General features: G+C 47.6%; 1 protein-coding gene across 2 annotated transcripts in view; it reads left to right on the top strand.

Moving 5' to 3' along the window:
- Positions 1–12,819, top strand: part of rap1gds1 (RAP1, GTP-GDP dissociation stimulator 1) — a 31,729-nt gene extending 18,910 nt beyond the window's left edge. For both annotated transcript variants that reach the window (XM_085153169.1, XM_085153170.1), the window contains 9 exons: positions 539–664; positions 1,825–1,968; positions 2,416–2,547; positions 3,986–4,120; positions 7,322–7,447; positions 7,593–7,732; positions 10,341–10,467; positions 10,696–10,824; positions 11,189–12,819. In XM_085153169.1, coding sequence (XP_085009295.1) covers positions 539–664; positions 1,825–1,968; positions 2,416–2,547; positions 3,986–4,120; positions 7,322–7,447; positions 7,593–7,732; positions 10,341–10,467; positions 10,696–10,824; positions 11,189–11,316 — 1,187 coding nt within the window. In that variant the 3' untranslated portion in view covers positions 11,317–12,819. The remainder of the gene's footprint in view (positions 1–538; positions 665–1,824; positions 1,969–2,415; positions 2,548–3,985; positions 4,121–7,321; positions 7,448–7,592; positions 7,733–10,340; positions 10,468–10,695; positions 10,825–11,188) is intronic.
- The last annotated feature ends 959 nt before the right edge of the window (positions 12,820–13,778 follow it).

The following is a 13,778-nucleotide window of genomic DNA, read 5'->3' as shown; positions in this document are numbered from 1 at the left end:
TGCCCCCAGCTAGCTATCGAGCTAGTGGGTAACAGACGTCTCCGAAAACGTCGGAGCGCTTTTGAAAATATGTGGTGTCTTGATAAACTGAGCAGATATTTGAGGTTTACACAGTTACATTCTCGCCTGAAAATATGTTAAACATTTATTTTGTGACCCAGAAAGAATAATAAGAGTAATATTAAAACTAACTAGCTGCCGCCATTGTTGGAAACTGAGCTGGGCCGCGCTATGAATTCTGAGACAGAGCTACTTCTTCTTCTTTGGGGTTTAACGGCAGCTGGCATCCTTGTACATGCAGTGCTGCCATCTTCTGTTTCAGTCCGTTATTACACTCTTAAATCCTACTACTTGTTCCTGCGTCTTTTGTGATCTTACAAAGCTTCAAACGACGCGTCGACTATTAAATTAGTCGTTGGACGTGTGATGGAGCGTGACGGGTGTTAGACACATGAAACACAGCTCAGTTAGCTGCAGTGAACACTCGGTGCACTAATGTGAGCTTTCTAACACTCGTGGTACCTGTTGTGTTTTTCAGAGTCCAGCAAAGAGCAGTTTGCATCCACCAATATAGCTGAGGAGCTGGTGCACCTCTTCCAGAAACAGATGGAGCACGAGAAGAAGGAGATGATTTTTGAAGTTCTGGCTCCACTTGCAGAAAATGGTAACGGATTGTTTTTCTTTAACAGCTTTGTTCAGTCAGGACGGAGGCTGCAGGGCTTCACATGGATATCATGCTCACTGTATAGTAAACCATGCTGTGACTCATCAGGCTAACTGCACAGTCATGGCAGACAGCTCCTGTGGCGCTCAGCTGCCTGCTTTCACACACCAGTGTGTGAGCAGCACAGAGCTGTTATCACCATCGCAGGCACACCGAGTCCTCCCACACTGTCCGTCTCCAGGACAACGTCCTACTTAACTGCAGAGACGCTCTCTACCTCTTTTATTTGTCACGCGGCTTTTCATTGGCTTGAGAGACCGCTCTGTTCTGTAGTAACCTGAACGCCAGCGGTCTGATGGCGCACGCTTTGAGCCAAACTTTCAGTGTAGCATCGGCTTACTGAAATGAATGCTATGCTAGGACAACATGAGGCTTTAGCTTGGAGGAAGCTGAGTGCTCTGTGAGACAGGCCGATGGTTACGACATCCTGGCGAGTTCGTCTCGTCTGCACTGACCCGAGCCTGTTTCTGCCTCTGTGGCTGCCTCCCTACAGGAAACAACCTTTCTGTTTAGTTGTCTCTGGTTGCCATGGTTACAGCATCAGCTGTGTGGTGATTGATGATTCTCATTACTTTAGATGTCATTTGGGGATAATTGTCTGTTGTTAGGGTGCATCGTGTCATGTTTATCTTGTTTCATTAGTGTTACAGGTGAAGCTGACACGAGTCTTTTCAGAGGAAACCTGGAGCAGCTTTCTGTCTCCTGTTCCTGCAGCTTTAAAATGATCTGCATTGATGCGGCTGTGACTGTCATTAGTCTCAGTACCAACGATCTGATTAAACCAACGCTGTGTCCTCAGTTCATGACCACAGACCCACCACCCCTCATTGTTTTAGCCAGTTTGGCTCCTTCTGGGGTTCAAACCCTGCTGGGTGGACGGGCTGAGGAGTTTAGACTCATACAACTTAAAACCTGTTTGAATCTCAGTGACCTCGACCTTCAGAGGTCAGCTTTTCAAACTTCTAGGAGGCTGAAACGTAGCGCTGGTGGCCACCAGTATTTTTCATGTAGGCTCCTGAAGAGCTCGGGCCAGTCATGGAGCATGCTGCAGATGTTTCAGGCTTTGCTCTCTGAAGGTCTTCTCTGCCTCCCTGTGCCAGATGTCATAAAGCTGCAGCTGGTGGAGGCGGGCCTGGTGGAGTGTCTGCTGGAAGTCGTGGCTCAGACGGTGGATGGAGAGCGGGAGGAGGACATCGCCCAACTGAAGACCGCCTCTGACCTGATGGTTCTCCTGCTGCTCGGGGGTATGGCTCTCCTTAATACAGTTGTTCTACAGCAGCCTTCAGAAGCTGCTCCACGATAGCATCCACGTCTGTATGTGGTCTCATTGTGTTTACGTTCCCTAAAGCTTAAAACAAGCAGCTGCATGTGCTCCTCTAGTAAAGTTCTTATAAAAACACAATGCTTTGCAAAATCTGCAACCAGATTGTTCTTGGTAAAAGTAGAAACAGCAAACTTGAGGCCAGCACGCCAGAGAAGAAGCAGCTAGTGCTGCATGCCCCAAACTACTCAAGTGGAAACCACTGATCCCAGTTCAAATGCTGGAAATGGAACTAGCTCCTGATGAGTCGCCTGATTCATTTAGTTCAGTCCTGACATCTCTGCTGCTCCATGCGTGGTCCTGGCTCTCTGCAGTGCTGACAGCTGCTCTCCTCCTGCCTCCTTTCTTCTCGTTTCCTGTCTCTGTGTAGACGAGTCCATGCAGAAGCTGTTTGAGGGAGGAAAGGGCAGCGTCTTCCAGAGGGTCCTGTCCTGGGTACCATCTCACAACCATCAGCTGCAGCTGGCCGGGGCGCTGGCCATCGCTAACTTTGCTCGCAATGGTAAGCTTTGAGTCGCTCTATGTTTGAGGAAGACCAGTCAAAATGTGAAATATGGAGTGAAATGATCCCACGTTGTGAAACGTTTTGCACCAGCGTTAGACGTTTCATCACTGAGGTGATGGAATCTGGGAATGTCAGCCTTTATCTGTATTTTAGTCCCAGTGACTCTGGAACACCAGTTTAATGATACTCACTGGTATCCCAGTTGAATGATGGAGTGAAGAAAGAAACGCGCTGATCTCCATGTTTTACTCTGTCACTGAAAATAAACGTCACTAATGAGGAATAAAGCAGAACATTGTTATTAGCATGGAGACATCATTGGCATCACTCCCATGTGTTGATCGATTAGCAGAGAGCGGCTGTTCTTTCTGGAGATGAACTCCTGACGTCACTCTTACAGGAAGTGATGTCATAGTCACGTCCTGAAACTCAGACAGCAGCACCTAAATATCAGTTAGCCCACTGCTACACCAGTATCCCCAGTACAGACGCACAAACTGGATCACATTTCACTGAGTGAACTTCAATAACTGACATATAGACGTCTTGAGTACAACGATGAAGTGAGTAAATATCTGGCAGATCAATGATAAAGAAAATCAACTATCAGTTTCTGTGAAAATCTTTCCCTGCAACTTCTCTTCATCACCCTCATCATCATCATATCGTCTTTATATCCTGCTATGTTCTTTTAAAGACAGCCTCAAACAAAGATGTTAAACAGACCCTTTACTATTAACTAGACAAAGACCTGCAGTAAGACACCAAACATCATCCAGATGAACCGACAGAACTTTAGAAACACCAGTTTCACCACCATTATTCCAAAAAGTAACACACAAATCAGAACAACAGTATACCAAGGCCATGGTTCTCATACGAACACCTACCAGAGGCCCAGCCCACTCAGTGTTTGTTAACCCATCAATAGAGATCAATGAGAAGAAGTCGACCGTTCTGCCACTTTGTGAGGATGCTCACAGTCAGCACCTGAACTAGATTTAACCTCTGTTACACGCTTTAGTTAAAAAGATGATCACAACCCTGCATCGACCCTCCATTATCACCAGTTAGAATCCAGACTAATGATTTATTCTCAGCACCCCAATAAGCACCAGATTCTCACCACTGTTTCACCTCGTTCACAATAATCGATTCATATCCTTCAGAAAAGCAGTTTCTTCAGTAGCAACAACTAAAATCTATGATCCAGTTGAGTCTCCCAGTTGCTGGGAGGGTTGCACCTGTGGGGATCCATTACACCAGTATCACAGGCTCCTGAGGGTCTGGGGCTGTTTTCATTTAGGCCACATTCATTGGGTTGGAGTCTGGGGGAGTCTGCAGCTTTAAACAGTGTAGATAAGGATCATTTGTACACCCACATAACCACACACTGTGTTTATGAACCCACCTATGCTGTTCCTGCTGTTTGCAGATGGCAACTGCATCCACATGGTGGACACTGGCATCGTGCAGAAGCTTCTGGAGCTGCTGGATCGGCACGTTGAGGAAGGAAACGTCACTGTGCAGCATGCAGCCCTGAGCGCCCTGAGGAACCTGGCTATACCTGGTGGGTCAATGTATCAGACCAGGTTACAGGTGACACCTCCTGATGGATGACAATGAGATGTGGACTCTGCAGTTACATAGTTGCTCTAATGATAAGCTTTGTTTAGAAAATGTTTACCCGCGTGCCAGTGCTGAGATCTAAAAATATAAAACCTGCAGGACACCGGCTCTCGAGGGCCAACGTTCCCGACCCCTGGTCTAAGGAGGTCGATAAGGTAGCTCGGGGCTGTGTTGATAATTTTAGAAGTAAGCAGCAGTATTTAAAATTGGATGTGATATTTAATGGGTAGCCAGTGCAGGTCAGCTAGAACAGGGGTAATAGAGGCAAACCTCCCAGTTCCTCCGCATCGGCAACAGTTTGCAGTCTATGAAGAAGGGCCGAGTGAAGCCTTGGAAATGAGACGCAGTTGGTAGAAACTAGATCTGACTACAGCGCACACTTGTTCATCAAATTTAAAAGAGCTGTGCAGCAACACGCCCAAACTGCTAACAGTGTCAGAGAGGGAGCTGGCAAAGGAACCAAAGGCATCATGAAGTCTGTGAGGGATATTACCATCAAATACAGCGGAGGAAGAGCAGGTGCCCAGGTCAACTGAGAAGGACCTGTTGGAGAGGTCTGATTTAAACCAACCACGGGCGACATGCCTACAGTATGCTCAAGCCTCGCTAACAACGTGCTGTGATCCACCAGGTCAAAAGTCGAGGATAAATGCAACAGAGCTCGGACCGCAGCGCCTCCAGTATCAGCATTACGCCTGGAGTTGTGAAAGAACTATCCTCTCGAGAATTCCTGACAGGAACGGGAGCTTAAAGATCGGCTGTGATTCACATAATCATTATAATCAAGAACAGGCTGGACTACGGCAGGTTTCAGAGCTGACGGGACGCAGCCAGAGACTGAAGAAGGATTCATTAAACATGAAATACTGGGTCCAATTATGTCGACGCAGTCCTTGACTATGCGAGATGGGAGGATATCATATACAGGAGTAGTGTTATTGAGTTGTTCAACTAATTGCCTGAGTAAGGAGTGACACGGGCTCAAACTGATGGTTGATGAACAACCAGGAGCAGAAACAGGGCTCGCCACTAAAGGAAGCGAGGAAGAGAAGAAGCTTTATCTAAGAAGGGATTTAAAAGTTGTTCACAAAGATCCGGCGAGCACGCCAGCAGCATATCAGGACGAGGATTGACCACCGAATTAAAAATTTAAATAGCATTCAGGGATTTTGACCATGAGCCAGAATCCTTCTTGATAAGAAAGCCGCTTTCGCCATTTTAGCAGCAGTTTGACATTTCGAGCGGCACGTAGGATTTCACAGGATACCTGAAGTTCATCTTTTCTCCACCTCCTCTCATCACGGCGGCAGACACGTCGTAAGGCGCGCGTGGAGGCGTTTAACCAGCGTTGGGAAAAGGCTGTAGGGCGCTTCATTTTAATAGGTGCAACAGTGTCAAGGATAGAGGAGCATATGGATAACAAGGTGTTTGCAAAGTCTTCAACCATATGAGAGGCAGAACAATCAAAAGTAGTGGACGCAGAAGTCAGGAAAGACACAGATGACTGTGGAGTGGTCGGAGATCCCAACTTTGTTTATATCCTTTATGCGAATGTCCAAGCCTCAGGAAAAGACCGAGTCAAGGGTGTGGCCCTCAGCGTGGGATGGTTCATTTACCCACTGAACGAGGTTAAAAGAGTCAGTTAATGCAAAAAAGTCTTTAGCTGACGGGTCGTCCTTACAGCAGACGTGTATATTAAAATCACCAGTAATAAGAGCACAGCCATATTTATAAAGAACAGATCCTACAAGGTCGGCAAATTCAGAGATAAGTCTTATTGTATTTAGGTGAGCGCCAAAGAGTCATCTCCAGTAGCTGAGCAAAGCTGGGGTAGGTAGGGGAGGGTCGAACGTTATGTTTATTCTTAAAAACCAAAGCTAAGCCACCACCTCAACAAGTGAGTCTCATGAGCTAAGAAAGGCTCACCGAGGGGGGAGAAGCTCGGAGAAGGGGATGGACTCACTGGGGCGAATCCAGGTCTCCGTTAGGAATAAAACGTCCAGCCCAGAAGTGAGGAAAAAGAAAAGGCGTTGTTCGCCAGTGGCCTGACATTAAGTAGAGCCATCCATGTCCAGGGAGCTAGGTCTCCACTGGTAGCTCGTCACAGAGCGCTTAGGTTGCTATGAGCGACGCTATGTCGGAAGAACATAATCCAGGACTGAACAGGGAGGCATGCCACTGGAAGGACTGGGTAGGCTTGAAATCCACCGATGGCTCAGCAATTTAGCATCAAAGCGGTCTCCGTAGTGATCGATGTAGCGGTTCCCAATGACAGCAACATCAGGAAGAAGGAACACGAGAAGCTGGAGAAATACCAAGAAGATGTAGAGGGTGAAGGTGACGGTGGTCCCAGTCGGAGGACTCGCCCACATGCTCGTCAAGAAGTCCTTCATGAAAAAGTTCATTTTATTTTCAACAAAACAGTCGACAGACTGTGAGGGTAAAACATATAATCTACTGATAAACAAATTGTAAACCAAACAACATGATACACGTTCATACTGATATCTAAATAAATAAGTTACTGTAAAAAGAGTTTTAGAAAAGCTTTGGATAAAATCTCTCATTAGTTCTACTGAGATAAAGAAACTGAGCTCTCGCTGTGGAGGACTGAACACTGCCTGCATGTTCAGACTGACCACGCAGCTGCACACGGCAAAATAAGGAAAACATTTATATAAAGTGTTGCAAAAGTATCATCCACTGATGTCACTGCTCCTCAGTCTGCGGCTCTGTACATCCTCAGCTCTGCTCTTCAGGCCAGGAACTAGTCTGATCCAGTGGCTCTGCTCTTATTTGTGTGTTACTGCACACTGTGGAGACTCTGCTGCGTTCAGCTGTGATTCATGGCACACTTAGTTCTCCCTGTGTAATCTGCTCTGTCACCTGTGACTCATCCAGCCTGCAATAATCACTCAGCTCTGGCAGCCACTTTAATATCAGCATATTGCTAATGTTCTCTGTGCTGGTAGTTACAGAGCTGATGTTTCCACGTGAGCCATGATGGATCTTTGTTCAGGGTTGGGAACGCCAGCTCCTTCATAGTGAAGGAGGAGCTGTGTGCCTGATGCTGTCAGCTTGATATAAACATCATATATCTTTGTTTTTTGTTAACAGTGTTTGTTCTCTGTTTCCTCTGCAGTGGTGAACAAATCCAAGATGCTGTCAGCTGGAGTGGCAGATGTGGTGTTGAAGTTCTTGCAGTCGGAGATGCCTCCAGTCCAGTTCAAGCTGCTGGGAACGCTACGCATGCTCATCGATACCCAAGGTAAACGCTGTGCTGTCGGGACAGTTAGGAGAGATTCTTAACAGCCTTGATTTTGAGTCACTAAGACGCACAAATATGAAAGCAGCTCCTCACGTATGCAGCATCAATGACAGCAGCCGTGCTTGCCCACTGTGTGTTGGCTCAGCTGAAGCAGCAGACCACCTGGGAACCAACGGGAAGCTGGTGGAAAGGCTGGTGGAGTGGTGCGAAGCCAAGGACCACGCGGGCGTGATGGGCGAGTCCAACAGGCTCCTGTCTGCCCTCATTCGACACAGCAAGTCCAAGGTCAGACACCACACGCCGTCACTCATCCTCCAACACTGTCGCTGTGCTCGTTAACTGTTCAGGTCTGCAGCCGGTCCACGTTCAGGTCTCCAGAGTGGCAGGTAATCCAGGATCGTAGCCTGGCAGACGTTTGGAAGTAAAAGGCATCGATAGCGACTGAGCTCTGAGAGCTAACTGCACCCACACCTGCTGATTAGATTGTGAAGATCAGATAGCTGGTGTTGATCAGAGTATCCCAGAAAGTTCTGGATGTTTGAGCAGCTTCTTTTTAGTGTTATGAAATATTTAAAATTTGCTGACATTCACAAGCTCTCAGTTTGTCCTAGTGGCTGTATCACTGTACAGTTGGTGCAGAGCTCATTAATAGTTATGTCCTTACTGGGTGTGACTCACCTGAAAGAAGACGTCAGACGTCTGACTCCATGGTGTCACTCCCAGAGCACACAGCCAATGAGCTGCAGGGGAAATGGCTGCACTGACCTACATCTTCACTCAGCCTGGAGCTGGAACGTCACTGTTCAGAGACCAGGCTGGTAAAGATTCAGCTCTGTTGGGCCGAGCTCACCTTTGACCTTTAGACAGGAAAATATTCAGGATCATTTCACTAATACTGCTTTTTATTTGGACTCTGTCACCTCCACCCATATTTGTGAATTCATTATAGGCCAATCTCCACCCTTCCTTTCATACAACTGATCTTCTCATGGCCTCTGACAGTCGTCTCTGTGCTGCTAGACCTCAGTGCAGTGTTCAATACTGTCCACCATAATGTCCTATTAGAGCGATTAGCATTGAAGGTACTGACAGGGCCTAGAAACAGAGCAGATTTCTCCTATATGTACGCTGCAGAAAGCCTCAGCGTGTCTTAGCGACATACATTGCTGGATGTCTCTGAACCTTCTCAAACTAAATCATGACAAAACCGACATTATAATCTTCGGTAAGCAGGACTCTGTTAGTCTCATAAGAAACAATCTGGGCCCATTATCAGCTCATGTACATCCCCATGTAAAAAATCTTGGTTTCATTTTTGATTCCACTCTCAAGCTGGACAAGCAAATAAATTCAGCTGTTCGTGGCAGTTTTTTCCAACTCAGGAGCATTTCTAAACTCAAAAATATCCTGTCATCTAAAGACCTGGAAACTGTCATCCATGCTTTCATATCGTCACGTCTTGACTATTGTAACTCTCTCTATTTAGGTATTTGTCACTCACGCCTGCAACTTGTTCAAAATGCAGCCGCAAGGCTCCTGACGGGCACTAGAAAGAGAGAGAATATTACCCCGGTACTCGCATCTCTACATTGGCTACCAGTTAAACATAGAATTGATTTTAAGGTTTTATTATTTGTTTTTAAAGCCCTCCATGGTTTGGCTCCAGGTTACATCTCAGATCTTCTTAGCCTGCACTTACCCACTCGATCTCTGCGCTCCTCCAGTCAGATGGTTTTATCAGCTCCCAGCTCAAATCTAGAGGTGACAGGGCTTTCTCCATTGCCGTCCCGAGACTCTGGAATAGTCTCCCCCCCTTCATAAAATTCTCTTCATCCTTGGAAGTCTTTAAATCGAATCTCAAGACCTACTTATTTTCCAAGGCTTTCGGATCTCTTTGATATTACATGTCTTACAATTCTTTTTTTTTTTTTTTTTTTTTTTAAATGTTTTCTTTCTATTTTAATTCTTTTATTATATTATTCCTCTGTTCAGCACTTTGGCCGACACTTGATGTCTTTTAAATGTGCTATATAAATAAAGATGACTTGACTTGACTATATCGGCTTCCCTTCATTGGCTCCCTGTTAAATCCAGATTCGGATTTAAATCCTTGTCATCTTTTCCTCCTCAAGCTCATCTTAAAGCTCTCAGAGTACCATATGACCCCAAACACAGCAGCTGCTACTCATGGTCCCTCAGATATTTCTCTGAATAGAAATCAGCCTTTTGTAAGGTAAAGACCCTGAAGTAATACTGGTGCGTGAAGAAGAAACACCCAATGCATCATGGGAATCCCCCGGCAGCCTACATCTATTGCAGCATAACTAAGGGAGGATTCAGGGTCACCTGGTCCAGCCCTAACTATATGCTTTAGCAAAAAGGAAAGTTTGAAGCCTAATCTTAAAAGTAGAGATAGTGTCTGTCTCCTGAATCCAAACTGGAAGCTGGTTCCACAGAAGAGGGGCCTGAAAACTGAAGGCTCTGCCTCCCATTCTACTTTTAAATACTCTAGGAACAACAAGTAGGCCTGCAGAGCGAGAGCGAAGTGCTCTAATAGGGTGATATGGTACTACAAGGTCATTAAGATAGGATGGGGCCTGATTATTTATGTTTTTCTTTGTTATTGTCAGCTCTTTGCTACATACACAACACTGAACTGAACAGTCAATATTCAGGCCCAAAGGTGACGGGTCATCTCTGATTATTACACCTGATGTCTGGACTTCTGTGGTTGGATTTGTTTGCATGTGTGGATTAGATGTGTTTTATGGACGATGTGTTTGATTTATTTGAAATGATAGAAACTGTTACATGTAGTTCTCTTTAAAGCAGCTCACAGTGCGCTGAACCTCTGAGTGTTTTTAATTCTGTAGTTTTGTTTTTCTCTCTTTAGGAAGTAGTGAGGACTGTCATCCAGGGAGGAGGAGTCAAACACTTAGTTACCATGGCAACCAGTGAGCACATGATCATGCAGAACGAAGCCCTGGTGGCTCTGGGTCTCATAGCAGCCCTGGATTTAGGTAAGCTTCAGGCAGGATCCATGATCCATGTCGTCGTCATCTGTGACACAGAACATGTTTTGGTTGTGAGCAGCTGTGGTTACGCACCACTTTTGAATTGCAGATGATGCACTTTGTAGTTTGAAGGTGTTTCAGGAGCCGTGTTACACACAAGCATGTTTAGAAATGTGAAGCTTGTGACGTTTGTGCAGCGTGCACTGCAGCGTGGATGACAGGTTTGCGTTTCAGTTGCAGCTGAGAAGGACTTGGTTGGAGCCGGCCTGGTGTCTGTGCTACACAAGCTGCTGTCAGATGAGAGGAGTGCACCGGAGATCAAGTACAACTCCATGATCCTCATCTGTGCAGTCATGGGCTCAGGTGAGACTTTACCCACTCACATGTTTGAGCTGTATGTGACGGCTGATTGGCTGCAGAGATCAAATATGTTGTGCTGATGAAACTCTGGATAATGCAGCTTTAAAAATGTGAAATAACAGCAGACGGACAAATAAAAGCTGAAACAGTTCAACCGGTCGGTGTTTCGGCGCCCTGGTATCAGAGCGCTGAGGTCACTGCGTCTGAGTCTCACTGTCAGTCCAAGCGATGGGACTGTCTCAGCAGCAGGAGTGTAGGAGGGTCTCTGCACAAACTGCTGTGTGTTTTACTGGACTGAACGTGATTAAACACAGTGCATGCTGGGACATTATTTGATAACGGCCTCCCTGCTGTGTCTCCTCTTCAGAGCCGCTTCATAAAGAGGTCCAGAGCTTGGCGTTTATCAACATCGTCTCCAAGCTGAGGGCTCACGAAAACAAGACGGTATCACACCAGGCGTCGCTCACAGAGCAGCGACTAACGGCCCAGAGCTAAATGACTGAGTCTGACCCCACCCACACCTGCCCACCCGAATGCCTGCCTGATACCCAACTCTCCAGTGACACCTCACCACTGCGCTCCCCCGTGCCCCATCGTCATGTGCCAAGGTACCATGTCATGTGAACTGCGAGCCAGATCTCCACTTATGTCTCTGCCACCTCCACTAGGGTTAGACTGATGTGTACTTTGTGCTTATATACAACCTGAGCTTTTATTTTGAAGACCTCACCATAATTCCAAACTAGTCCAAGTGAAAACCTCTGTTTTTAGACGCGCGACGGATACACACAGTCCTCTGGAAGCCATATTTGTAGTTTTATTCAGACGGGTTAGCAGGAGGCCGGCTGAGGAAGGCTTCACACACGACCTGATGTGTGAACGCATTAGTCTAACCCTACCCCCTCCTCTACACGTGCATGCGTCTCAGTAGCTCCACGAGAGCGCCACAGACTGCCTGATGCAATAGATCGAAGAAGACACTCTTTTATGACCATAGCTGTGACGCCATCTGCCGGTAAGCCGTCCAACAAAGTGTGCACAAAAAAATCTTTCCTGTTGTGGGTTTTCTTTGGTTTCTCGAAGCAGACAGCCATGACGCGCCCAGCTGTGTCCATGTAGATAGAGTATACGCTGACTAGGAGCCGTGCATGTTTTAGTCCCGTTCAAGGTGTGTTTACCTGTCCGCCGCTTGCATACTCCAGAGCATAGCCAGCCCTCTTCCTGCTGACACCTCGAGTCCTGGACTCGATTTTATTCAGTTTTTAACCAAACAGTTCCACAAACATAATACGAGCAGAGCAGCAAATTGGACGTGTGCCCTTCCTAACAAATGACGACCTTCTGCAGGAGCTCCTGGACTTCATCCAAGACCATCATACTGTGAATAATGGTCTTTAATTGCAGACTCCTGGAAGTTTCAGCGTAGCCTCAGTAACAGCAGGAGAGGTCCAATCACAGGATCAGTAAGAGCACAGGGCGCACTGCATGTCGGATATATGACATCATTCCTGTTAGTACGCCGTAGCTCTGCCTGAACACAAAAAACATCAGCGAGCTGTTATTGTTTCAGACTGTCAGGAAACCTCAGATCAGGCCCCACAAACGCAGCCCCCGAGTGTCCGTGGGGTCACTGCCACAGTCTGTGGCCGCACAGCTGGAGCAGGGATTAACAGTTAATAGACACAAAGCAGCTCCCACACGGCGCCCTCTGGAGGACAGACTTGGTTTACATGCAGCAGGTTGTCGTCCGTTCGTGCACTCCTCACCCTGTCCCTGGTCTGGGCCCACACCTCGGTCCTTTTCTTTTTTTAAAGGTATGAATGGTTATTTATCAGAGTCGTGCTCCTCTACAGACACGTGCCAGTAGAGATCTATCCTTACTCACTGCATAAATTACTATAAACATATATGTTTGTTGTACATGTCATGAGTTGTATATTTTGGAGGATTGTAACTCAGATAATTGTAATGCAGATAATTAAAGACGATAGCTGGTGACGACTGATGTGTTCTTGTTTTGTCTAGAATGAAGCTCGAGTGCTCGAGTGAGATCAAAGAGAATCTTTAGATTTGAACTGAAAATATCATTTAAGCACACAGACTGGTTACATGATGAAGGGTCATGTGGACCAGATTCCCACTGAGTTCATCTGACTTCAGGTGTCACTTTTTATTCCCCACAAACAGTCAGTGCAGCAGCTTTTACTGTAACTCAGTGTTGAGGGGATTTGAACCACCCATCTAAGCCCCACAATCGGCATGTTCTCCCCGTGGTACTCGCCCCCTGTCCCCGTGGTACTGTCCCCGTGGTACTCGCCCCCTGTCCCTGTGGTACTGTCCCCGTGGTACTCGCCCCCTGTCCCTGTGGTACTGTCCCCGTGGTACTGTCCCCGTGGTACTCGCCCCCTGTCCCCATGGTACTCGCCCCCTGTCCCCATGGTACTGTCCCCGTGGTACTGTCCCCGTGGTACTGTCCCCATGGTACTGTCCCCGTGGTACTCGCCCCCTGTCCCCGTGGTACTGTCCCCGTGGTACTCGCCCCCTGTCCCCGTGGTACTCGCCCCCTGTCCCCGTGGTACTGTCCCTGTGGTACTCGCCCCCTGTCCCCGTGGTACTGTCCCTGTGGTACTCGCCCCCTGTCCCCGTGGTACTCGCCCCCTGTCCCCGTTGTACTCGCCCCCTGTCCCCGTGGTACTCGCCCCCTGTCCCCGTGGTACTGTCCCCGTGGTACTCGCCCCCTGTCCCCGTGGTACTCGCCCCCTGTCCCCGTGGTACTCGCCCCCTGTCCCCGTGGTACTCGCCCCCTGTCCCTGTGGTACTGTCCCCGTGGTACTGTCCCCGTGGTACTCGCCCCCTGTCCCCGTGGTACTCGCCCCCTGTCCCCATGGTACTCGCCCCCTGTCCCCATGGTACTGTCCCCGTGGTACTCGCCCCCTGTCCCCGTGGTACTCGCCCCC

This window comes from Neolamprologus multifasciatus, unplaced genomic scaffold, assembly GCF_963576455.1.
Source record: "Neolamprologus multifasciatus unplaced genomic scaffold, fNeoMul1.2 chr03_unloc_2, whole genome shotgun sequence".
NCBI lineage: Eukaryota > Metazoa > Chordata > Actinopteri > Cichliformes > Cichlidae > Neolamprologus > Neolamprologus multifasciatus.
This window is presented reverse-complemented; position numbering and strand designations above follow the sequence as displayed.